Here is a 27,372-nt window from a genome sequence, read left to right as displayed (position 1 = left end):
TTTTTTTCAGCACAATGAAGTCTTTCCTAGCACTGTCCCTAGCACCTGCTGACGTCTCTCCCTGCACTAAGTGCACTGAAAAATGGCAGAATCCAAGATGGCTGCCGCTATTTATAGGGCTGTGATATCACAGGGCTGGCTGCTGATTGGCTGCATGCATGGCATTATGGGTGATTCCGCCTTCCCAGATTTCCTTGCTCCATGTCCTCACATCTGCAGCAGCTATTTTAGGAAAAAAATGTGATTCGTTACCACGAAACATGAGTCAAATTTTTCCGGAAATTCGAATCCAATTACACTTTGGTAACTTCGATTCGCTTATCTCTAGTTATGATGTGAATTGCAGCCTGTTGAGGTTTTTGCATATATGTCACAATATAATATTTTTATCCTGTAAAATTGCAGTCAGTAATAACATACGAGGAATGTTAAGGGTTGACACATCTGTAGGGTGGCTAAGCATTGCACTATACATATAGTATAACACCAAACTTGCTCAAATCAGTTGGTGACAATGCAATCAATAGATGGCTATGCCAAGTTCCTCAGAGTCACACTACTCTTTAGATTATCTTTCAACTCATGGTAATACAGGATAGGTCATCACTATCCGATTGGTGGGGGTCCAGCACCCCTAATCCCTGCTGATCAGCTGTTCTGCCGTAGTCCCTGTGGCAGGACTACGTGTAATGGACAGAGGTGGATAGTGCAGGGCTGTTCCCCTTGACGAGAGTTGTAGTGGAGCTGTAGTAACCAGCTCTATCCACTGTACAAAAGATGGATCTGTATAAGTGGGGTACAGGACGCTGACGTGGCCAGCTCCGTCCACTGCATGATAGGTGGAGCTGTGTAATTCCAGCTCTATTACAGAACATCAGGGTAGTGGGGGTGACGGGTTTCGGAGCCCTACCAATCAGACCTGTCCTGAGGAGATAGGTCACCACTTTAAAAGGGTGGGCAATCTCTTTACAAGATAGATGCCATAAGAGGGTGCGAGGTCTTTCAGCTTCCTCGGGACTTCTGCAAGATGATATATTTTCTAGTTTCCTTTAAATTGTCATTTAAAAAATATAAATCATAATTTTGACTCATAACTTACACTTCTGCAAATCGAATAAATCCCTGCAGTCAGCACCTACACCGAGTTTACAATCCTTGTTTCGATTCTCCAAAAACTGCGCTTCTTTACATTTTATAATGTATTTTATTGATTTGGACGTTCTATCTTCCCTTTCACAGAAATGAAACTTTCACTTCTTTTATGTCATATATTTTCATGAAGTCAGTCGGGGAAATGAAAAGTTGTAATTATGGCGGCATCCTAAAATATGTTTTTTTTTATAAATTTTTTTATTTTATTGATAAATAGTTTCCTTCTAGAGTTCTGCTCTGTCATTTGTCTACACGACAGACCTCATTCACTACACTGTAGATATTACTAGAAGCTATGCCACCATATCTCCATGATCTCATGATAGACCGGACCCGGAGAAGCTCCGGCTGTGACATTTCTATCAACATCGTCTGATATTTTTGTGATGTATTGAAAAAAAATTCTAATTATCACCATAAAACCCGCAATGAGGCCAGTTCATAGATCATAATGTAATCTTTTTATGCAAACTTTTTATAGCCTTGAAACAACCCCTTCTCCAATGAATATTATCAATGTTGGGGCCCAAATTACAGTATCCTATTCAGGAAGATGTTACATTTGCAGTATCTGTGGCATCCGGGAACTTGATGTCATATTCCTTGTAATCATTAGAAAATTGAGTAAGACTGTAACTCAAAACAAAAAACTGCAATACTGTAAAATGTGAGCAAACCCAAATGTAAACCAACCAGTTAGCTACCATAACACTATCTAAACAGTAGTGATGAGCAGCATAGGCAATATTCGAATTTGCTATAAATTCCTAAATTTGAGAATTTGTGATCTCCAGTCATTGTTCACTTGATTGCAAAAAATCGACAATGCAATATATTCGCGATAAATTAGCAATTAGAATATTCAACACTATTCGCGAATACGAATATATAGCACTATATTCTAAATATTTGCAAATTCTCAAAGTGGCGATGTTCGCGATTAAAATTTGCAATTCGAATTTTTGCACTCAACACTACTAAACAGTATGGTCGTTCTCAATAATTGCCCTGAACCTCGGCCCATGCAAATAAGGCCTTTGATACAATATACAAACATATCTTTGTGAAAGACTCATCAAAAATGGTTCCAAGTCCAGCAAGTACTTCAGCTCACTAGAGTAAACCCTACACATGGACTTCACTGACAGCTCCATCTAGGGGTGCTTTAACCATACGGCGAATGTTGCAAATGCAACGGGCCTACCAGAGGCAGACCACATGGCTTTATCCTCCCAACTGTCCCGGATCCAGTGAGATGTTTATGAGGATGCAGTGTGCCCCACTTTTAACTGTATCTGCATCCTTAGGATGCAGATACAGTTGAATACCGTGATGAAGCAGAGATCCATCACCTTCCTGCTTCATCATTCCCCGGCTAGTGAATTCACCAGCAGCAGGCATAATGCAGTGACACTGTGCTGAGTGGAAAAAGGACAAGCAAGAGGAGAATGTGTTCCAGTCATCTGTGGAGCAGGCCTAGGTGAGTAGTGTTTTTTTATTTTATTAAAACTACAGGGGCATATCTTCTATGAGGGGGCACTAAGGTGGCATAGCCACTGGGAGGGGCACTAAGGGAAGATATCTACTATGAGGGACACTAAAGGACATATATACTGTGAAGGAGTATCAAAAGGGCAGTCTACTAGTTGGTGGCCAGCTCATTTGAAACAAACAAAGTTCTTTTGTTCTGAAACAATGAGATACCATAAGTCACAAAGCTAGGTTTGTGCATGTACTTAAAGAGGAGCTGTTCCATCTCCTGACAAGTCTACTTGCAATTCCCATGTAATGACAATTCTGGAGCATGACTCTGAGCTGTGCCATTATCCCTACTAAAAGTTCTGAAGAAATTGCCAATAGCTTGCAATGGAGGTCCACCTGCATGTTACCAGTTGGGGGGGGGGGGGGTGTCCATACATAGTCTGACACTGGTAGCAGTGATTGGATAATGTACGCTGTGCAAGTAACACCCAGTTGGACTATTATTGCAGACTGAGGGGTCCTGCAAGTGACTGTGCCTTGTCCGGAAAACACAGCTTATGAGGTGGCCATACCTCCCGGATCTATGGCAGCTCCTCTGAGTAATTTGTGGTGCAATGAGTTCCTATCTGACTATGGATCTATTGTACTATACTCACATGTTGATGTGGCCGACACACAAGCCATGTTTCCCAGACCAAGCACAAGGTCCCCTACCTGGTGATATTATCAAGTCCAAGCTCATCTTTCATTAGTGTTTCGTGAACCTTTGTTAGGATATTACTCACAGAAGACAATTATTCGACGTATATCCGATGATACATGGCCTAAAGAATTTTCCACTTCACATCGATATTCCCCGTGGTCAGTTCTGGATAGGCTGTGGAATGATACAATCTTTTCTTTGGAAAATTGCTGTCCTTCCTTGTACCAAGTGTAGCTGGTCACCAAGGGGTAGCTGCTATTGACCTGACAGGTCAGGCTGACAGAGTCACCTTCTTTGATATTTCCACCTGAAGGATGCAATACGATTTTCACTTCTTTGGGCCGATCTATGGAGAAATTTATTATAAACAGTAAGCACACAAAATCCGAATTGATAATTATATTAAACCAATTCATTGAGCTCTCAGCCCCAAAACAAGTTAAAGAACTTTTAGGCACATTCTTGATGGAACATTCTTGATAGAAGGTGGGTCAGCTGCCGGTTCCCCTTACATTCATCTGCTAATGCCAGGGGGAACTACTCGGTAAGTGAAATATTACATTCCAGCCATTATTTTGACTAATGGTTTTAGTAGCAAATCAGGAACTTTCCCGTCACTGTCCCTATATACCTTAAAGGGGTTTTACAGGCAAGGGCATACACAGATCTTATAGGACTATACAGCAAAACTTTGTATGTGGCCCCCTTCTGCACCCAGTTTCTAAGTAAGTGTGTGTCCATCCAGGGGCGTCGTTAGGTCAAAACATTCTGGGCTGGAGCCCCGGATGATTTGTCCAGTGACCCGAATGCCCCCGGCGCCGCCTCCTAGCAAATTTATTTACTTCACTTGCCTCTGTCATCCACAGATCCCCTCCCCACCCAGCGCCGCCTGCTAGCTAATTTATTCACCTCACTTGCCTCTGTGTAATCTTGCACAGGCGCACTGGCAGAGGCATCGTCAAGCGAAGTGCGCATGTGCCGTCTTCCAGCGCACTTCGTTAGACGATGCCTCTGCCAGTGCGTCTGAGATTACACAGAGGCAAGTGAAGTGAATAAATTAGCTAGAAAGCGGCGCTGGGTGGGGAGGGGATCTGTGGATGACACTTAGGTGGGATCTGTGGATGACACTTAGGGAGGATCTGTGGATGACACTTATGGGGGATCTGTGGATGACACTTATGGGGGATCTGTGGATGACACTTATGGGGGATCTGTGGATGACACTGATGGGGATCTGTGGATGACACTTATGGGAAATCTGTGGATGACACTGTTATGGATTATCTGTGGGGTTGCCCAAACTGTAGTTTCTGATACAATCGCTAAGATATGTATGGCCTATATCAAGGATAGGCTGATCGCTGATCCGATCGCTGCTGATAAGATACAGATTGCCTATATCAAGGATAGGCTGATCGCTGATCCAATCGCTGTCGATAAGATATGGATGGCGTATATCAAGGATAGGCTTATCGCTGATCCGATCACTGCCGATAAGATATTGATGGCCTACATCAAGGATAGGCTGATCGCTGATCCGATCACTGCCGATAAGATATGGATGGCCTACAGTATATCAAGGATAGGCTGATTGCTGATCCGATCGCTGCCTATAAGATATGGATGGCCTATATCAAGGATAGGCTGATCGCTGTTCCGATCACTGCCGATAAGATATGGATGGCCTTTATCAAGGATAGACTGATCGGTGATCCGATCACTGCCGATAAGATATGGATGGCCTATATCAAGGATAGGCTGATCGCTGATCCGATCGCTGCCGATAAGATACGGATGTCCTATCCCAGTGGTGGCGAACCTATGGCACGGGTGCCAGAGGTGGCACTCAGAGCCCTTCCTGTGGACACTCACGCCCTGGAAAAAGTCAAATATGCCTTAGACTTTTCCTGCCATTCATCAGCGCAGGGCGCACTATGAACAGCACAGGCAGCGCACAGAATGTAGCTATTATAGCTAAGTAATAAAGTACATGGAAGATACACTATATTGGACTGTAGTATTCAGGGTAAATTGCTGTGTTGGCACCTTGTGATAAATAAGTGGGTTTTGGGTTGCAGTTTGGGCACTCAGTCTCTAGAAGGTTCGCCATCACTGTCCTATCCTAAGGATAGGCCATCAATAGCAAAATCCCGCACAAATTCTTTAATGAAGTACTTAGAATAAAGACTAAGGGTCTCTTGGTAAAAGTGTCTTTTTTGCATAGGCTGGGTTAATTGTTGGCCTACCTATTCTTTTATTGTTTAGGAAAGTTCAGTATTTTATGCTATCCTATACAGAGGGATATGGTAAAAGACACATACCGTGCTGTATATCAATTTTTCTTAACATGGACATTAATGGCTTATCTACCCTTATATAATGGTATATGTCAGAGGCTTTAGTTGGAGGTACATATTGGGGAGTACCCTAAATCATAGGCGCAACTACCAGGGTAGCAGGCATAACATTATGCTTGTGCTATAGCTTCCGTGTGCAGATTTGGGTGTGTTTTAGGGAAACCAATATAATCATAAGTTGCTCATGTTCTGACGGTAGTCATGGTGGAGTAGAGCCCAGTTACAATTTTTACTGTGGGGCCCCATGAGTCGCAGTTATGCCCCTGCTCCTGACTTACACCTAGGATAGAAAAAATACTATATGAACAGAGCCTAAAACAATCCTCATGTGTCCTATTAAAATGAAGAAATAAGGGAGAGTTGTTGGTGCAGTTATCACCACATAGAGCGTTAATGGCTTTGCTGTTATTTCGGCAGCTGGTAAATTTTCTCTTACAGAGCCATATTCCTCTCATATAAGACAGTAAGTCTAAAACGGGGATTTGTTATAAAAAGTTTCAATATTTAATGACTTACATTAGACTTAATATGGCTCTGTAACAGGAAATTCCCTGAAAAACATTATTTACAAAATGTACCCTCTCTATGCCCGATAAAATGCAGATGAACACTAATTTAACTGATAAAGTGCCTTGAAAAAGTATTCATATTCCTTGAACTTTTCCCCATTTTTTCATGTTACACCCACAAACTTAAGGGGTTGTCCGGGTTCAGGGCTGAACCCGGACATACCCATAATTTCACCCAGGCAGCCCCCCTGATGCTAGCATCGGAGGCTTCTGCCCAGCAGTGTGTTCGGTGACATCACCGGCTCTGATGGGTGGACTTTAGCGCTGCCCTAGCCCCTCCACCTGGCAGCCCTATGGAGAGCCCAGTTTGTCTCCGGAACTCCAGAAATGCCTTTGCCCAGCACGATTTAGCGCAGGGCAAAGAAGAGCGAGCATGAACTGCTCCGATGCTCAAGTCAGGGGGGCTGCCTGGGTGAAAATGGGGATATGTCCAGGTTCAGCTCTGCCTGATCTATAGTTATGCTACAGCGCTATGTAAGCGGTCTATAAGGGCAACTTGTGGTGGCAGACTCCCTTTAAGGTCTGGACTTTGACTGGGCTCTTCTAGGAGACTTCTTATGGCTTGCTTTCTTCTTGCCACTCTTTCATATAGGCCAGATTTGTGGAGTACATGACTAATAGTTGTACTGTGGAAAGATTCTCCCACCTGAGCTGTGGATCTCTGCACTCCTCCAGAGTGACCATGGACCTCTTGGCTGCTTCTCTAATTAGTGCTCTCCTTGCCTGGGCTGTTATTTTAGGTGATTTGCAGTTGTTCTGTACCCCATACATTTTCGAATGATGAACAGTGCTCTGTGAGATGTTCAGAGCTTGGGATATTTTTTATGACCTAAAACTGCTTTACACTTCTCCACAACTTTATCCCTGACCTTTCTGGTTTGTTTCTTGGTTTTCAAGATGCTGTCTTATCACTTATGTTCTCTATAAACTCTGAGGCCTTCACAGAACATCTGTAGTTATAATGAGAAGCCATTACACAGAGGTGGACACGATTTACTAATTAGGTGACTTCTGAAGGCAATTGGTCACACTGGATTTTATTTAGGGGTATCTGAGAACAGGGGGATGAATACAAATGCACAGCACACTTTTAAGATTTTTATTTATCAAAAATTTTGAAAACCATTTTTCTTTTCACTTCATGCATACTTGCTACTTTGTGTTGGTGTATGACATAAAATCACAATAAAATACATTTAAGTTTGAGGGTGTAATGTGGAAAAATGTGGAAAAATTCAAGGGTTATGAATACTTTTTCAAGGCACTGTATACACACTACTTTGAAAATTTGCTAACCCCAAAAAATGCATAAAAAAAGAAAAAAGGCTTTAGGAATTTTTAAAAACCCAAATCCACCTAAAATGTACTCTACTTCACTCTAGTCAAACCCAATAAAATTTTCCTATAAGATATCGTTCCTTAAGGTAGGAATATGAGACTACATTAAATGCGTATATACTTTATAGACTTTTTCAGACAATCACAATTTTAATCGGAATGGCTGCAATAAAAAAAAAATACTGAAATAGTTGTAAATGTTTCAGCTTATATTAATTTTGAGTTAGATATAACCTTAGCATTCCTACTTACGTGCAACATTGAGGGTAATTTCTTTCATTGCTTTTTTCTGTCCAATAGATACTTCACAGCGGATTTTTTTCTGGTGGTCTGTCCAGGAGAAGCTGGTGGTCAGGTTTCTAGTGAAAAGAACAGCCTTTGTGTCCATTTGTACCATGAAGGATAGGTATGATCTCTCTGAAGGGTAGTCCATCCATTCTAGCGACACTGAACCATCTGGACAAAAGTATGGTGTTGAGCACTGAAATGTTACTGAAGAGCCTTCATCAATTTGTGGGGGAAACACAACCTCTGGAGGAAGGAGATCATCTGTAGAAAGATCATGTATTATGTACTATAGGTTAAAAGGAAGAAGACAGGCTGAGTAGCTTTCCATTAGGAAGTGGTTCTAGGACAGAGTTTGATAAATCATCAAGCTTCTCATCTTGAGAGTCCTTCAAACATGGATCATGGTGAAGTTTGAAATACAATTGTATTGAATAAACTCATTTCCTATTTGTGAACATTTGTCTTTGAGTCACGGAGAGGAGAAGTAGATCCACAACTAAACACTAAATATTCTGTAAGAGTAGACATGAAAAAAGTATATGGTAGGTAACTACCAATTCAGTCTCAGTAATTTCCCTGTCTGAGGTCAGGGCAAGTAGGGAAGGTTCAAAACAGAGGCCAAGCACAGGTCAGGACGCATTGAGTCAGAATCCAGTTAAGAGGTAGACATTAGTACAAGGGCAGACAAGAGAAACAGCACACCTTTGCAGGGAACTAGCAAACTAGGCAACCTATTGTTCAGGCAAACTTCATATGTGTGGAGGGGTTGGATTGAAGGAAGTGAGGAGTATGTATCACAAATGAAAATGCAAGGAACTGGTGGGAAGGTAACAAGGAGCTCAAAAATGAAATTTGATGGACAAATGAGTGTACGATTTTTAGCTATTGTTCAAACATCAGCAACCAAGGGTGTTGGGATCCATTCTGAAATACTTGCCTTGGGCACCAAAAGATCTTGACCTGCCCATGGCAACATCCCAAACTCCAGTTCTGGGAACTTTTTAAGGGGGAGCTGCTAGTGTTCATTATTACTGAGCAACTTATAGGTGTCCTTGTTTAAAGGTCCACAGTCTTGCCTTTCTCGCAACAACTTGAATCTAGGATATTGTAAACTATGATAGCACGAAGGCTTAGCGCTTTGAATCCAACCATGGTCAACCTGTTCTGTTTCTTATCCCAATTTCCTCCCACACTACAAAAACATACTGATAGGTTCAATTAGAAATTTATATTCTACGCTTGTGTGTAGAATATACACACAAGCGTAGCGGCATGACGTGAGAGCGTTGACGTGCCGCGCTCCCCCCCCCTCTCGTGCGGTACGGGCTGTGGCTGTGGGGTTCGTTCAGTACAGATGGCGCTCCAATATTCTGATCTCCCGGGGGCATTGAGGAGTCTCGACCAGAAGTAGATGAGCGTGGCTCCGTTCGGGAGATGTGAGGTGATGTCGACTGACCTGCGTGACTCCGGAGACCGATGGTAGCGAAGAGAGGTGGAGCATACCGGAGGTTTCTGCTTCGGCTCTTACTAATTGTATACGGCTTCCCGACTGCCAGCGGACCCATAAAGTGGATATTGAAAGTGTGAAGTGGCGGAGGAACGGAGGGTCCTGGATAAGAGGGCCGGCAGGTACCGCCGTAATGCTGATACCATATTGTTAGTTTGAGCGTATGGGTGTAAAGGTGGTCTGCCTATCATTGATTATTAGTGCCGCTACCTGGCCGCTATATGGCTCAGAAGCAAGGAGGAGGGGACCTTCTGCAAAGCAAAGTATATTTGTGGGTCTGAGGCTGGCAGTGCATAGAGAAGAGGGAGCCTCCTAGGAGGGAACCCCGACGGTGGCACCCTGAAGCGAACTCTGCTTGCCTAGCCAATCAGGTGTGTCTGAAGAGATGATGATAAAGGGGGACTCTAAATAAATAAATAGCAGTTGGAACATTTGGACTACCCAGATTATCTTTATATAAACAAGAAATAGAGGGACGCCGTATTTTGGTATATAACCCGTATAATAAAGGGAAGCAGAAGCTGAATACGTATAAAAAGCTCCGCCAGAAGAAGAAGCGGACTGTAAGCTTGAAAGACTGGGGTCCTGTTAGAGAATAGTCTGTGGGTCCTGACTAGGTTACTGGGTCCTAACTAGGGGATCACAGGACCAGATTAATACAGGATTATATTGAATGCTGGACTGAGAAACCGCTGGATTGCAAGAAACCTCAGATTGATAGGACCTGGACTGGACAGATAGTGTTTTTCCTCTTTGCTATCTCTCACTGTGAGCTAAGGAGTGCGCTGTTTTTGGTAAATGGGGAAGAGCGAATTAGAGTTGGCGCAAAAGATTTACTGAACTGTCGAGCTTCTGTTTTAGCGGTCTCCGCTGACTTCTATATTTGTCTCCCGAGGGAGTTGCTCTCTATTGGTGGGAGCCCCTTCCCCATTCCTTTTTTTTTCCTCCTCCTTTTCGTTTTTTACTTTTTTGCTTGCTTATCTGTGTTTAATGGTTTCAGGGTTTAGATATGCCTCCAAAATCATATAACAGAAAGTCCGTTGGGACCTCCTCGCCGGGCGGAGGAAAGAGCAATAGTACAACAACTGGGTTAGAGAAATATCTTAAATCCCCGCCAAAGGTCAAGAGTACGCTACGGGGAAATAGGGAGCCCCAAAGGGAAGCGGTAGAACCGCAGGTTTTAGAGGAGGTTGGGGGGGCAGAAAAGCAGACAGGTAATGGAGAAGGTATGGAGGAAAGAATTAAGTCAGCGGATAAGAAATTGGGTGAAATCTTGGGGGCAGTACAACAGTCTAATTATAGATTACAGGAATTGACTATGAAAATAGCAGCTTCACAGGTCGACCTCTCTCTTATTAAGGAGGAAATGAACAAAGTCAGGGAAAAGGTCAAAGATCTTCAGATATCTTCTGGAGGAATGAAGAAGGATATGGAGGGTATTAAGAGAAGAGTGGAAGACATAGATGGGGAGAAGAGAGCCCTTCAGGATAGAATTACCTTAATGGAGGATAGGTCCCGGAGGTCAAACATAAGATTAGTGGGATTCCCAGAGGGAGTGAAAGGAGAGGATCCAACGGGGTTTATACAGCAGTGGCTCCAGGATAGTTTTAGTAAAGAGGTATTATCCCAATGGTTTGTAGTTGATAGAGCTCATAGAATCCCCGGGAGACCCCCCCCCCCCCCCCCCAAAAGGGGCCTCTCCCAGGGCAATCTTAGCTAAAATATTAAGCTCTAAGGATAGAGGTGCAATAATGAGAAGTAAAAGAAAATTGCAGACAATAGAATACAATGGAAATAACATAGAGATATACCCAGATTACTCTAGAGAAACACAGGTAAAAAGGCGAGAGTTTAGAGAAGTGAAAAAGAGGTTAGCAGCCGCCCGGATACAGTATTCCTTGATATACCCTACAAAGTTGCGTGTAATATATCGTGATCAAGTTAGGTTCTTTAGTTCTCCAGAGGAAACAGTGGAATGGCTAGATGTCAAGGGAATAGGATTATGATTGATATGGACACGCACGATAAGGGGAGGTGAGGGGGAGGGAATGGGCTGAGAGTAAGAGGTGGGGGAAATGACCGATTTTCGCCGACCAGTTGAGGGGGTAAGGGGGGGGGGAGGGGGCAAGGGGGAGGGAAAGGGAGGGAAGGAGGATGGGTAATGGGAGGGAATGGTTGTCTTGTGGGGTTTGGTAATGATGAAAAGCAAGAAATTACAGGTGGGAGGTACACATGAGTAGGATTATTACATGGAATGTACGTGGACTGGGAGATAGGGTCAAGAGAGTTATGGTGTTTGATATGGTTACTAGACATCTCCCGGCCATTGTGGGATTAACGGAGACACATAATACAAAGGATAAGATAAATTTACTTATGCGGAAATGGGCAAAGTACCAGTATCATTCTTGTTTTTCTACCTACTCATGTGGAGTCAGTGTATATATCCATCACAAAGTAGACTACCTCCCACTAGATCAGAAGATTGATGACAGGGGCAGATATGTATTCCTTCACTGTCAGTGGAATGGCATAGTTTGTGTTCTAGCTTTCGTGTATATACCACCACCATTCTCCCTATGTGTTATTCACCGTCTAGTGGAGTTTGCAGACTCTCGAGGCAAATGTCCCATACTAGTAATGGGAGATTTTAACAGTGTCATGAATAGTAAGCTAGATAGATACTCAGTGATACCAAATGACAAATATGACATAAGTCAACCAACACTTCTTAAAAGAATAACTCAGGAACTACTACTGATAGATGTTTGGAGATATCTTTATGATGACAAGCGAGTATACTCATGTTTTAGTCGTGGGAGTAAAATAATGTCAAGAATAGATATGGCACTAGTTAGCCCAGAACTGATAGGCCAGATCTTAAAAATGAAGTATGAGGTTAATAGTATCTCAGATCACTCGCCGGTGAGCTTGACTTTCAAAACTAATGTCAGGTCAAAAAGAAGAGAGTTTCGGTTGAATCCGCACTGGTTAAACCTGATAAATAAAGATGAAGGTATCATTGCAGATATAGAGGAGTACTGGCAAATTAATTTAGGATCCACACAAATAGGGTATGTATGGGATGCTTTTAAAGCATACCTACGGGGTATCCTCGTGGGTAGAATTAAGGGCCTAAAAAATGAATTTGCTAAAAAGGAGAAAGAGCTGGGGGATAAAATAAAGAAAATAGAGGAGGATCTCCTGGGAAATAATTCCTCCGAAATGGTGGCTCAGTTAGAAGAAGCCAAAACCCTATTAAAAAATTATCTGGTGGATAAGGCACAACAAAAAGTGTTCTTTGAGGGGGCCCGATATTTCAGGGAATCAGGGAAGCCGGGGAGACTGCTGGCTACACTTATACACAATCAAAAGGGGGAAAATAGAATCAAGTGTGTCGAGAGGAGAGATGGGGGGACAACATCTAACCAGGGAGAAATTGAGCAGGAATTTGTTAAATACTATAAGGACCTCTACTCCTCGGAGGGAGTGGGGGTGTGTGAGGGTATAAGACTCTTTCTGGAGGGTGTGCGTCTCCCTAGACTCTCCGAGGAGGACAGTGATTATAATTATTTTTTATTTTTTTATGTACTGTTGATACGAGAGGGGAAACAGAATAGGGATAAGGATAGATTCTTGACATGAATAATGATAACTAGATAACACATGCCTGTGAATATTCTTGAATTTGTTAATGCCTATGATCTTTGTTGTTTTTCTGTTTTGTTTCTCTGGTCTTTGGAATTTTTATATGATGAAAAGGAAAATAAAAATATTTATGGGAAAAAAATAAATTTAGATTGTGAACCCCAATGAGAAACTAGATTTAGGACAATTTCTGCAAATCTCTGAAAAATCTCTGGAAAACACAAGTGTGAACCAGGAGCTGCATTCATAATTCTACTGGTTGCCTTTAGAATAAGACAGTCATTTACTGTTAAACTGTTAAAGGGGTTGTCTCACTTCAGTAAGTGGCATTTATTATGTAGTGAAAGTTAATACAAGGCACTTACTAATGTATCGTGATTGGATTCATTTTTTCATCCCATTATACACTGCTTGCTTCCATGATTACAGACCACCCTGCAGTCCATCAGTGGTGGTCGTGCTTGCACACTATAGGAGAAAGTGTCAGCTTCTCTTGTGGTTGGGACCATGGGAGTGCACAAAGGCTAGTGCTTTTTCCTATATTATGCAAGCACGACCACCACTGATGGATTTCAGGGTGGTCATAACCATGGAAACGAGCAGTGTATAATGTGATGGAAAAATGAATCCAATCACGATACATTAGTAAGTGCCTTGTATTAACTTTCACTACATGATAAATGCCACTTACTGAAGTGAGACAACCCCTTTAACTAAGGGTGCATTCACACGACCGTATAAATAGATCCACATCCATTCCGCAAATTTGCAGAACGGGTGCGGACCCATTAATTTCAATGGGGCCGCAAAAGATGCGTACAGAACACTGTGTGCTGTCCACATAGGTTGCTCCGTTCCGTGGCCTGCAAAAAAGATAGAGCATGTCCTATTCTTGTCCCCAACCGCGGACAAGCTTAGGCATTCTCTATATAGCTAAACAAGTGTAGAGACGGGCGCAGCTGCACGAACTCAGACCCTTTCAAACAACAAGCAGGATATAGCAAAATCCACTGGTTCTCCTGTTCATGGTGTACAGCTGAGAAGATAGATGTACATGAACAATGACAGTGAAGAAAACAGTCAGCGGCACTCACCAGTGTACTGTATCTAATTGATGCTTTATTTCACCAAAGACATGGCATGGGGCAAACAAACAACTACACGCACCAAACAGCCAGATGAAGCGCATGTAGCGCGAAACGGCCGCCGCTGTTTGGTGCTTGTGGAACGCGCACAGCCGGTATCCATGTTTTGCAGATCCGCAATTCGCGAACCGCAAAACATTTACGGTCGTGTGAATGCACCTTAAAGCTAAAACTTTAAAACTGTTATAACTTTAAGTTACCCAACAGTCCACTTATGGAACTGTCTTGCTCCTAATGCTCAAGTGTAATGGGAAACTTGCAAAGATCTGAATGAAGCTCTGAATGTGGACATGGACATGCTATAACCCACAATCAGTGTAGAATAAGTAAAGTGGAGTTAGTAAGGACTCGTTTCTGGAGACTCACCTGTAACGTCCAGGCTGACTCCAGTCTTAGCTAGCCACTTATTGCCATTAATAACCTCAAATCTGAACTGAAATATCCCGGAGTCAGAGGTCTGGAGGTTTTTCAATAGGATGGTGCAGTTTTTGGGCTCTGGCGCACCCACCAATTCTACTCGTCCTAGAAAAGAAGAATCTGTGGGGTCAGTAGGATGGTACAATAGCTTTCGGTCACCATTAAAGTCCTTGTACCAAATTTTGACAATTCCATCCAGAGCTTGAACATCACTGGGGTAGTTAAAAGAGCATGGGATTAGGGCACAAGATCCTTGGACACTCTTCGCTGTATTGGGGTAAATTACTTCCCAGTTGCAGTAGACTCCTAGAAATAGGAACATTTATGTCAGATGTCTGGTGGAGGCTCTCAGCTACATGAACATGCAAACATTTTGAAAAAAAGATAATATGGCAGAGTAATAACTCCGTCTCCACTTTATCGTCTATTGGAGTCATTCAAAATTCCCTTTCAGAGGCTCGAACTGTCCCTTCACCAAGCTCTAAACTACAGCTCTGCTTGTTCAGATTGGAAAACTGATATGACATCTCGTGACGATTATTTGTCCCCCATCCAGTTTTCATCGGGCTGTGTAAAAACAAGTGCTTTTCGGACTGTATATCGTAAATCGGTGCCCATTCGGGACTGAAATTTGCCACGTGTAGAAAGACACAATGCGAATATCAGTCTCAAAATAGAAGAAATCTAGGTATAAGCATTATATTATCTCTAGAGATGAGCAAAGTATTGGAAAATACTATTTGGCTGCTTCACCGAATTTTACAAAAAAATGCGCTTTGTGACGAATTGCCTTGTTACGAGGCACATTTCTTTATAAATAGTGGGTGCAATGACAGTGATCAGCGATTGCTCCTCCCACCCGTCATTGTACCCCTCAGATGCCGTGTTCATAGCTGATCGCTGCATCTGATAGTAAAAACAGAGTGCAAAATAAATGTTTAAAAATCATACCATTTGCTCACGACGAGCCGGCCGCTGCCATCTTGATTGAAGATCTGGAGAGAAATCTCACACGGCCTGTGACACCGCGCAAGGGATTTCATACAAGATCTTCAAGCAAGATGGTAGCGGCTGGCCCGTCATGAGCAAATGGATGAGGTACTGTACTATAAGTATGATTTTTTAGTTTTTTTACACCATTTCAGGTAAAATCAATTTGCTACCTTTGTGGAAAATCTAATTTATTTATTCAAATTGTGGACTTCAATTCGCTTAACACTAATTATCTCCTGATCAGTGAATTCGGGGAAGCTATAGCTTTATCTGTCCCATACTGTACCTGTGATATACAGAAGGTTCACAAGAGAAAACCTCAGCACCAACATGTTCTTGCTTTAGCGCCTGTAACAAGAGACTGACAATATGTATGGTTAGACTTTAAATATTTTTTGTTTTACGTTATTTCCTACAAAAATGTTTTGAACTTAAAGGAATGCTGTCAGCTGCTTGGACCATGGAAAACTGCTGATAGTTCTGGATAGGTTGCCAGAGAAAGAAGGACAAACATATCTTTTGTGGAGCTTATCCCATCAGCAGTAGAGTGAGTATGAAGTCCCTCCTTTGGAAAGCAGCTCACTTCCTCCAGGGCACTTACAGGAGAAGTGCCCAGCAGAATCCTCTTAATAAATGCTCCATTAAAGGTATGTTTGTCCTGGTTGGCCTGGTCCCTAACTAGTGCTGTCAGCAGTTTTTTGGGTCAAAACTGCTGATAGACCCCTTTTAATATTTTTTTCTTACTTTTAGGAGCAATGCAAATGAATTGCAGATACTAAGGACATCCTAGAAATGTCTACAGGGATAGTCTGAATTGTTAGTGATGAGCGACAGGGGTCATTTTCGAATTCGTGACATTTAGCAAATATTTTGTAGAATATTCACGAATTTGAATATTCGCTATATTCTACATTCTTTTTTTTTACGTGAAAATCGGCAAGGTAATGATAGTGTAATATGCGAATATTTCGCGCTTAATACAGGAGTGGGTCAAAAACGAATATATAGCACTATAGAATATAGTGCTATATATTTGTTTTTAGAATATTCATAATTGTTTCCATCTGAACACATGATTCCTCCTTGCTTCTTGCTTGTGGGCCAATGAGTCATTGGCCCACAAGCAACTTAAACAGGGAGGAATCATGACTAGAGTTGAGCGGACACCTGGATGTTCGGGTTCGAGAAGTTCGGCCGAACTTCCCGGAAATGTTCGGGTTCGGGATCCGAACCCGACCCGAACTTCGTCCCGAACCCGAACCCCATTGAAGTCAATGGGGACCCGAACTTTTCGGCACTAAAAAGGCAGTAAAACAGCCCAGGAAAGAGCTAGAAGGCTGCAAAAGGCAGCAACATGTAGGTAAATCCCCTGCAAACAAATGTGGATAGGGAAATGAATAAAAATAAAATAAATAAAAATTAACCAATATCAATTGGAGAGAGGTCTCATAGCAGAGAATCTGGCTTCACGTCACCCACCACTGTAACAGTCCATTGTCATATATTTAGGCCCAGGCACCCAGACAGAGGAGAGAGGTCCCGTAACAGAGAGGTCCCGTAACAGAGAATCTGGCTTCATGTCAGCAAAGAATCAGTCTGCATGTCATAGAAGAGAATCAGGCTTCACGTCAGCCACCACTGTAACAGTCCATTGTCAGATATTTAGGCCCAGGCACCCAGGCAGAGGAGAGAGGTCCCGTAACAGAGAATCTGTCTTCATGTCAGCAGAGAATTAGTCTGCATGTCATAGCAGAGAATGAGGCTTCACGTCAGCCACCACTGTAACAGTCCATTGTCAGATATTTAGGCCCAGGCACACAGGCAGAGGAGAGAGGTCCCGTAACAGACAATCTGGCTTCATGTCAGCAGAGAATCAGTCTGCATGTCATAGAAGAGAATCAGGCTTCACGTCAGCCACCACTGTAACAGTCCACTGTCAGATATTTAGGCCCAGGCACCCAGACAGAGGAGAGAGGTCCCGTAACAGAGAATCTGGCTTCATGTCAGCAGAGAATCAGTCTGCATGTCATAGAAGACAATCAGGCTTCACGTCAGCCACCACTGTAACAGTCCATTGTCAGATATTTAGGCCCAGGCACCCAGGCAGAGGAGAGAGGTCCCGTAACAGAGAATCTGGCTTCATGTCAGCAGAGAATCAGTCTGCATGTCATAGAAGAGAATCAGGCTTCACGTCAGCCACCACAGTAACAGTCCATTGTCAGATATTTAGGCCCAGGCACCCAGGCAGAGGAGAGAGGTCCCGTAACAGAGAATCTGGCTTCATGTCAGCAGAGAATCAGTCTGCATGTCATAGAAGAGAATCAGGCTTCACGTCAGCCACCACTGTAACAGTCCATTGTCAGATATTTAGGCCCAGGCACCCAGGCAGAGGAGAGAGGTCCCGTAACAGAGAATCTGGCTTCATGTCAGCAGAGAATCAGTCTGCATGTCATAAAAGAGAATCAGGCTTCACGTCAGCCACCACTGTAACAGTCCATTGTCAGATATTTAGGACCAGGCACCCAGGCAGAGGAGAGAGGTCCCGTAACAGAGAATCTGGCTTCATGTCAGCAGAGAATCAGTCTGCATGTCATAGCAGAGAATCAGGCTTCACGTCAGCCACCACTGCAACAGTCCATTGGCATATATTTAGGCCCAGGTACCCAGCCAGAGTAGAGAGGTCCCGTAACAGAGAATCTAGCTTCATGTCAGCAGAGAATCAGTCTGCATGTCATAGAAGAGAATCAGGCATCACGTCAGCCACCACTGTAACAGTCCATTGTCAGATATTTAGGCCCAGGCACCCAGGCAGAGGAGAGAGGTCCCGTAACAGAGAATCTGGCTTCATGTCAGCAGAGAATCAGTCTGCATGTCATAGCAGAGAATCAGGCTTCACGTCAGCCACCACTGCAACAGTCCATTGGCATATATTTAGGCCCAGGCACCCAGGCAGAGGAGAGAGGTCCCGTAACAGAGAATCTGGCTTCATGTCAGCAGAGAATCAGTCTGCATGTCATAGAAGAGAATCAGGCTTCACGTTAGCCACCACAGTAACAGTCCATTGTCAGATATTTAGGCCCAGGCACCCAGGCAGAGGAGAGAGGTCCCGTAACAGAGAATCTGGCTTCATGTCAGCAGAGAATCAGTCTGCATGTCATAGAAGAGAATCAGGCTTCACGTCAGCCACCACTGTAACAGTCCATTGTCAGATATTTAGGCCCAGGCACCCAGGCAGAGGAGAGAGGTCCCGTAACAGAGAATCTAGCTTCATGTCAGCAGAGAATCAGTCTGCATGTCATAGAAGAGAATCAGGCATCACGTCAGCCACCACTGTAACAGTCCATTGTCAGATATTTAGGCCCAGGCACCCAGGCAGAGGAGAGAGGTCCTGTAACAGAGAATCTGGCTTCATGTCAGCAGAGAATCAGTCTGCATGTCATAGAAGAGAATCAGGCTTCACGTCAGCCACCACTGTAACAGTCCATTGTCAGATATTTAGGCCCAGGCACCCAGGCAGAGGAGAGAGGTCCCGTAACAGAGAATCTGGCTTCACGTCAGCAGAGAATCAGTCTGCATGTCATAGAAGAGAATCAGGCTTTACGTCAGCCACCACAGTAACAGTCCATTGTCAGATATTTAGGCCCAGGCACCCAGGCAGAGGAGAGAGGTCCCGTAACAGAGAATCTGGCTTCATGTCAGCAGAGAATCAGTCTGCATGTCATAGAAGAGAATCAGGCTTCACGTCAGCCACCACTGTAACAGTCCATTGTCAGATATTTAGGCCCAGGCACCCAGGCAGAGGAGAGAGGTCCCGTAACAGAGAATCTGGCTTCATGTCAGCAGAGAATCAGTCTGCATGTCATAAAAGAGAATCAGGCTTCACGTCAGCCACCACTGTAACAGTCCATTGTCAGATATTTAGGACCAGGCACCCAGGCAGAGGAGAGAGGTCCCGTAACAGAGAATCTGGCTTCATGTCAGCAGAGAATCAGTCTGCATGTCATAGCAGAGAATCAGGCTTCACGTCAGCCACCACTGCAACAGTCCATTGGCATATATTTAGGCCCAGGTACCCAGCCAGAGTAGAGAGGTCCCGTAACAGAGAATCTAGCTTCATGTCAGCAGAGAATCAGTCTGCATGTCATAGAAGAGAATCAGGCATCACGTCAGCCACCACTGTAACAGTCCATTGTCAGATATTTAGGCCCAGGCACCCAGGCAGAGGAGAGAGGTCCCGTAACAGAGAATCTAGCTTCATGTCAGCAGAGAATCAGTCTGCATGTCATAGCAGAGAATCAGGCTTCACGTCAGCCACCACTGCAACAGTCCATTGGCATATATTTAGGCCCAGGTACCCAGCCAGAGGAGAGAGGTCCCGTAACAGAGAATCTGGCTTCATGTCAGCAGAGAAGCAGTCTGCATGTCATAGAAGAGAATCAGGCTTCACGTCAGCCACCACTGTAACAGTCCATTGTCAGATATTTAGGCCCAGGCACCCAGACAGAGGAGAGAGGTCCCGTAACAGAGAATCTGGCTTCATGTCAGCAGAGAATCAGTCTGCATGTCATAGAAGAGAATCAGGCTTCACGTCAGCCACCACTGTAACAGTCCATTGTCAGATATTTAGGCCCAGGCACCCAGGCAGAGGAGAGAGGTCCCGTAACAGAGAATCTGGCTTCATGTCAGCAGAGAATCAGTCTGCATGTCATAGCAGAGAATCAGGCTTCACGTCAGCCACCACTGCCACAGTCCATTGGCATATATTTAGGCCCAGGTACCCAGCCAGAGGAGAGAGGTCCCGTAACAGAGAATCTGGCTTCATGTCAGCAGAGAATCAGTCTGCATGTCATAGCAGAGAATCAGGCTTCACGTCAGCCACCACTGCAACAGTCCATTGGCATATATTTAGGCCCAGGTACCCAGCCAGAGGAGAGAGGTCCCGTAACAGAGAATCTGGCTTCATGTCAGCAGAGAATCAGTCTGCATGTCATAGAAGAGATTCAGGCTTCACGTCAGCCACCACTGTAACAGTCCATTGTCAGATATTTAGGCCCAGGCACCCAGGCAGAGGAGAGAGGTCCCGTAACAGAGAATCTGGCTTCATGTCAGCAGAGAATCAGTCTGCATGTCATAGCAGAGAATCATGCTTCACGTCACCCAAAACTGGAACAGTCCATTGTCAGATATTTTGGCCCCGGCACCCAGACAGAGGAGAGAGGTCCCATAGCAGAGATTCAGGCTTCATGTCATAGCAGAGAATCATGCTTCACGTCACCCAAAACTGGAACAGTCCATTGTCAGATATTTTGGCCCCGCACCCAGCCAGAGGAGAGAGGTCCCATAGCAGAGATTCAGGCTTCATGTCATAGCAGAGAATCATGCTTCACGTCACCCAACACTGGAACAGGCCACTGTCAGATATTTTTAGACCCCGGCACCCAGACAGAGGAGAGGTTCATTCAACTTTGGGTTGTCCCGCAATATAATGGTAAAATGAAAATAAAAATAGGATTGAATGAGGAAGTGCCCTGGAGTACAATAATATATGGTTAAGGGGAGGTAGTTAATGTCTAATCTGCACAAGGGATGGACAGGTCCTGTGGGATCCATGCCTGGTTCATTTTTATGAACGTCAGCTTGTCCACATTGGCTGTAGACAGGCGGCTGCGTTTGTCTGTAATGACGCCTCCTGCCGTGCTGAATACACGTTCAGACAAAACGCTGGCCGCCGGGCAGGCCAGCACCTCCAAGGCATAAAAGGCTAGCTCTGGCCACGTCTACAATTTAGAGACCCAGAAGTTGAATGGGGCCGAACCATCAGTCAGTACGTGGAGGGGTGTGCACACGTACTGTTCCACCATGTTAGTGAAATGTTGCCTCCTGCTAACACGTTGCGTATCAGGTGGTGGTGCAGTTAGCTGTGGCGTGTTGACAAAACTTTTCCACATCTCTGCCATGCTAACCCTGCCCTCAGAGGAGCTGGCCGTGACACAGCTGCCTTGGCGACCTCTTGCTCCTCCTCTGCCTTGCCCTTGGGCTTCCACTTGTTCCCCTGTGACATTTGGGAATGCTCTCAGGTGCACGTCTACCAACGTGCGCTTGTACTCGCGCATCTTCCTATCACGCTCCAGTGCAGGAAATAAGGTGGGCACATTGTCTTTGTAGGGTGGATCCAGCAGGGTGGCAACCCAGTAGTCCGCACACGTTAAAATGTGGGCAACTCTGCTGTCGTTGCGCAGGCACTGCAGCATGTAGTTGCTTATGTGTGCCAGGCTGCCCAGGGGTAAGGATAAGCTGTCCTCTGTGGGAGGCGTATTTTCATCATCCTGCCTTTCCCCCCAGCCACGCACCAGTGATGGGCCCGAGCTGCGTTGGGTGCCACTCCGCTGTGACCATGCTTCATCCTCATCCTCCTCCACCTCCTCCTCATCCTCGTCCTCCTCGTCCTCCAGTAGTGGGCCCTGGCTGGCCACATTTGTACCTGGCCTCTGCTGTTGCAAAAAACCTTCCTCTGAGTCACTTCGAAGAGACTGGCCTGAAAGTGCTAAAAATGACCCCTCTTCCTCCTCCTCCTCCTCCTCCTCCTCCTGGGCCACCTCCTCTTCCATCATCGCCCTAAGTGTTTTCTCAAGGAGACATAGAAGTGGTATTGTAACGCTAATAACGGCATCATCGCCACTGGCCATGTTGGTGGAGTACTCGAAACAGCGCAACAGGGCACACAGGTCTCGCATGGTGGCCCAGTCATTGGTGGTGAAGTGGTGCTGTTCCGTAGTGCGACTGACCCGTGCGTGCTGCAGCTGAAACTCCACTATGGCCTGCTGCTGCTCGCACAGTCTGTCCAGCATGTGCAAGGTGGAGTTCCACCTGGTGGGCACGTCGCATATGAGGCGGTGAGCGGGAAGGCCGAAGTTACGCTGTAGCGCAGACAGGCGAGCAGCGGCAGGATGTGAACGCCAGAAGCGCGAACAGACGGCCCGCACTTTATGCAGCAGCTCTGACATGTCGGGGTAGTTGTGAATGAACTTCTGCACCACCAAATTCAGCACATGCGCCAAGCAAGGGATGTGCGTCAAACCGGCTAGTCCCAGAGCTGCAATGAGATTTCGCCCATTATCGCACACCACCAGGCCGGGCTTGAGGCTCACCGGCAGCAACCACTCGTCGGTCTGTTGTTCTATACCCCGCCACAACTCCTGTGCGGTGTGGGGCCTGTCCCCCAAACATATGAGTTTCAGAATGGCCTGCTGACGTTTACCCCGGGCTGTGCTGAAGTTGGTGGTGAAGGTGTGTGGCTGACTGGATGAGCAGGTGGAAGAAGAGGAGGAGGAAGCCGAGAAGGAGGAGGTGGCAACAGGAGGCAAAGAATGTTGCCCTGCGATCCTTGGCGGCGGAAGGACGTGCGCCAAACAGCTCTCCGCCTGGGGCCCAGCTGCCACTACAATTACCCAGTGTGCAGTTAGGGAGATATAGCGTCCCTGGCCGTGCTTACTGGTCCACGTATCTGTGGTTAGGTGGACCTTGCCACAGATGGCGTTGCGCAGTGCACACTTGATTTTATCGGATACTTGGTTGTGCAGGGAAGGCACGGCTCTCTTGGAGAAGTAGTGCCGGCTAGGAACAACGTACTGTGGGACAGCAAGCGACATGAGCTGTTTGAAGCTGTCTGTGTCTACCAGCCTAAATGACAGCATTTTATAGGCCACTAGTTTAGAAATGCTGGCATTCAGGGCCAGGGATCGAGGGTGGCTAGGTGGGAATTTACGCTTTCTCTCAAATGTTTGTGAGATGGAGAGCTGAACGCTGCCGTGTGACATGGTTGAGATGCTTGGTGACGGAGGTGGTGGTGTTGGTGGTACATCCCCTGTTTGCTGGGCGGCAGGTGCCAACGTTCCTCCAGAGGCGGAGGAAGAGGCCGAGGCGGCGGCAGCAGCAGAAGAGGCCGAGGCGGCAGCAGCAGAAGAGGCCGAGACGGCAGCAGCAGAAGAGGTAGCAGGGGGAGCCTGAGTAACTTCCTTGTTTTTAAGGTTTTTACTCCACTGCAGTTCATGCTTTGCATGCAGGTGCCTGGTCATGCAGGTTGTGCTAAGGTTCAGAACGTTAATGCCTCGCTTCAGGCTCTGATGGCACAGCGTGCAAACCACTCGGGTCTTGTCGTCAGCACATTGTTTGAAGAAGTGCCACGCCAGGGAACTCCTTGAAGCTGCCTTTGGGGTGCTCGGTCCCAGATGGCGGCGGTCAGTAGCAGGCGGAGTCTCTTGGCGGCGGGTGTTCTGCTTTTGCCCACTGCTCCCTCTTTTGCTACGCTGTTGGCTCGGTCTCACCACTGCCTCTTCCTCCAAACTGTGAAAGTCAGTGGCACGACCTTCATTCCATGTGGGGTCTAGGACCTCATCGTCCCCTGCATCGTCTTCCACCCAGTCTTGATCCCTGACCTCCTGTTCAGTCTGCACACTGCAGAAAGACGCAGCAGTTGGCACCTGTGTTTCGTCATCATCAGAGACATGCTGAGGTGGTATTCCCATGTCCTCATCATCAGGAAACATAAGTGGTTGTGCGTCAGTGCATTCTATGTCTTCCACCGCTGGGGAAGGGCTGGGTGGATGCCCTTGGGAAACCCTGCCAGCAGAGTCTTCAAACAGCATAAGAGACTGCTGCATAACTTGAGGCTCAGACAGTTTCCCTGGTATGCATGGGGGTGATGTGACAGACTGATGGGCTTGGTTTTCAGGCGCCATCTGTGCGCTTTCTGCAGAAGACTGGGTGGGAGATAATGTGAACGTGCTGGATCCACTGTCGGCCACCCAATTGACTAATGCCTGTACCTGCTCAGGCCTTACCATCCTTAGAACGGCATTGGGCCCCACCAAATATCGCTGTAAATTATGGCGGCTACTGGGACCTGAGGTAGTTGGTACACTAGGACGTGTGGCTGTGGCAGAACGGCCACGTCCTCTCCCAGCACCAGAGGGTCCACTAACACCACCACGACCATGTCCGCGTCCGCGTCCTTTACTAGATGTTTTCCTAATTGTTATCGTTCACCACAACAACAAAAATATTATTTGACCCAATGTATTGAATTCAAATTCAGGGCTTTTTTTTAAAGACAACTAACACTATCTGGCTATCTATTTAGGTACCGTATTACACTAATACAGGCACAGCAGTAACCACAGATTTAGCTGGATATAAAATTGAGGCCTAGTATTTAGGCGCTGGGTGACAGGTATAGGTTTACTGACAGAATTAGACTTGGAAATGCACAGTAGCGTGTGTGTGTGAAGTTATTCAGAATGACCCTATGTGCACCTTGAATATTATATACCTTTTTAGGGATAGATTTAAAATAGCACTGATACAGCAGAAACCACTAAATTAGGAAATTGCTAAATTGGGAATTGTATTTTAACCCAGAACAAAAACTGTGCTTTGACGGACACTAAATAACTTGACCAGCCACAGCAGTAACGACAGATTTAGCTGGATATAGATTTGAGGCCTAGTATTTAGGCGCTGGGTGACAGGTATAGGTTTACTGACAGAATTAGACTTGGAAATGCACAGTAGCGTGTGTGTGAAGTTATTCAGAATGACCCTATGTGCACCTTGAATATAATATACCCTTTTAGGGATAAATTTAAAGTAGGCCTGATACAGCAGAAACCACTAAATTAGGAAATTGCTAAATTGGGAATTGTATTTCAACCCAGAACAAAAAATGTGCTTTGACGGACACTAAATAACTTGACCAGCCACAGCAGTAACGACAGATTTAGCTGGATATAAATTTGAGGCCTAGTATTTAGGCGCTGGGTGACAGGTATAGGTTTACTGACAGAATTAGACTTGGAAATGCACAGTAGCGTGTGTGTGAAGTTATTCAGAATGACCCTATGTGCACCTTGAATATAATATACCCTTTTAGGGATAAATTTAAAGTAGGCCTGATACAGCAGAAACCACTAAATTAGGAAATTGCTAAATTGGGAATTGTATTTCAACCCAGAACAAAAAATGTGCTTTGACGGACACTAAATAACTTGACCAGCCACAGCAGTAACGACAGATTTAGCTGGATATAAATTTGAGGCCTAGTATTTAGGCGCTGGGTGACAGGTATAGGTTTACTGACAGAATTAGACTTGGAAATGCACAGTAGCGTGTGTGTGAAGTTATTCAGAATGACCCTATGTGCACCTTGAATCTTATATACCTTTTTAGGGATAGATTTAAAATAGCACTGATACAGCAGAAACCACTAAATTAGGAAATTGCTAAATTGGGAATTGTATTTTAACCCAGAACAAAAACTGTGCTTTGACGGACACTAAATAACTTGACCAGCCACAGCAGTAACGACAGATTTAGCTGGATATAGATTTGAGGTCTATTATTTAGGCTCTGGGTGACAGGTATACGTTTACTGACAGAATTAGACTAGGATATGGCCAAAAAATAACCACACTATTGATGGTTAAATGCACTTGGTGTGACAGCTTGACCAACCACACTATTGAGGGTTAAATGCACTTGGTGACAGGCTCAGCTTGCCCCTGATGTAGTATATGGCCAAAAAATAACCAGACTATTGAGGGTTAAATGCACTTGGTGTGACAGCTTGACCCTGATGTATGATTTAGCCAAAAAACAACCACACCATTGAGGGTTAAATGCACTTGGTGACAGCTTGCCCCTGATGTAGTATATGGCCAAAAAATAACCAGACTATTGATGGTTAAATGCACTTGGTGTGACAGCTTGACCCTGATGTAGGATTAGGCCAAAAAACAACCACACCATTGAGGGTTAAATGCACTTGGTGACAGCTTGCCCCTGATGTAGTATATGGCCAAAAAATAACCAGACTATTGAGGGTTAAATGCACTTGGTGTGACAGCTTGACCCTGATGTATGATTTAGCCAAAAAACAACCACACCATTGAGGGTTAAATGCACTTGGTGACAGCTTGCCCCTGATGTAGTATATGGCCAAAAAATAACCAGACTATTGATGGTTAAATGCACTTGGTGTGACAGCTTGACCCTGATGTAGGATTAGGCCAAAAAACAACCACACCATTGAGGGTTAAATGCACTTGGTGACAGCTTGCCCCTGATGTAGTATATGGCCAAAAAATAACCAGACTATTGATGGTTAAATGCACTTGGTGTGACAGCTTGACCCTGATGTAGGATTTAGCCAAAAAACAACCGCACTATTGAGGGTTAAATGCACTTGGTGACAGCTTGCCCCTGATGTAGTACAGTGGGATGCAAAAGTTTGGACAACCTTGTTTATCGTCATGATTTTCCTGTATAAATCGTTGGTTGTTACGATGAAAAATGTCAGTTAAATATATCATATAGGAGACGCACACAGTGATATTTGAGAAGTGAAATGAAGTTTATTGGATTTACAGAAAGTGTGCTATAATTGTTTAAACACAATTAGGCAGCTGCAGACATGTGGTCACTGTTGTTGTCATTTTATTGATTCCAAAATCTTTAGAACTAATTATTGGAACTCAAATTGGCTTGGTAAGCTCAGTGACCCCTGACCTACATACACAGGTGAATCCAATTATGATAAAGAGTATTTAAGGGGGTCAATTGTAAGTTTCCCTCCTCTTTTAATTTTCTCTGAAGAGTAGCAACATGGGGGTCTCAAAACAACTCTCAAATGACCTGAAGACAAAGATTGTCCACCATCATGGTTTAGGGGAAGGATACAGAAAGCTGTCTCAGAGATTTCCGCTGTCTGTTTCCACAG

General features: G+C 44.9%; 1 protein-coding gene across 2 annotated transcripts in view; it reads right to left on the bottom strand.

Moving 5' to 3' along the window:
• SIGLEC1 (sialic acid binding Ig like lectin 1) overlaps positions 1-27,372 on the bottom strand; it is a 76,806-nt gene that overhangs the window by 37,997 nt on the left and 11,437 nt on the right. Inside the window, exons 2-5 of one of the 2 annotated variants that reach the window (XM_044273775.1) lie at positions 15,886-15,960; positions 14,556-14,912; positions 7,854-8,150; positions 3,420-3,683 (exon numbers count right to left, since the gene is read on the bottom strand). In XM_044273775.1, the coding sequence (XP_044129710.1) occupies positions 3,420-3,683; positions 7,854-8,150; positions 14,556-14,912; positions 15,886-15,931 (964 nt within the window). In that variant the 5' untranslated portion in view covers positions 15,932-15,960. Of the gene's footprint in view, positions 1-3,419; positions 3,684-7,853; positions 8,151-14,555; positions 14,913-15,885; positions 15,982-27,372 lie in introns of those variants that run through there. The other variant, XM_044273774.1, reaches the window with a different exon arrangement.

Source organism: Bufo gargarizans, unplaced genomic scaffold, assembly GCF_014858855.1.
Source record: "Bufo gargarizans isolate SCDJY-AF-19 unplaced genomic scaffold, ASM1485885v1 original_scaffold_1130_pilon, whole genome shotgun sequence".
Lineage (NCBI taxonomy): Eukaryota > Metazoa > Chordata > Amphibia > Anura > Bufonidae > Bufo > Bufo gargarizans.
This window is presented reverse-complemented; position numbering and strand designations above follow the sequence as displayed.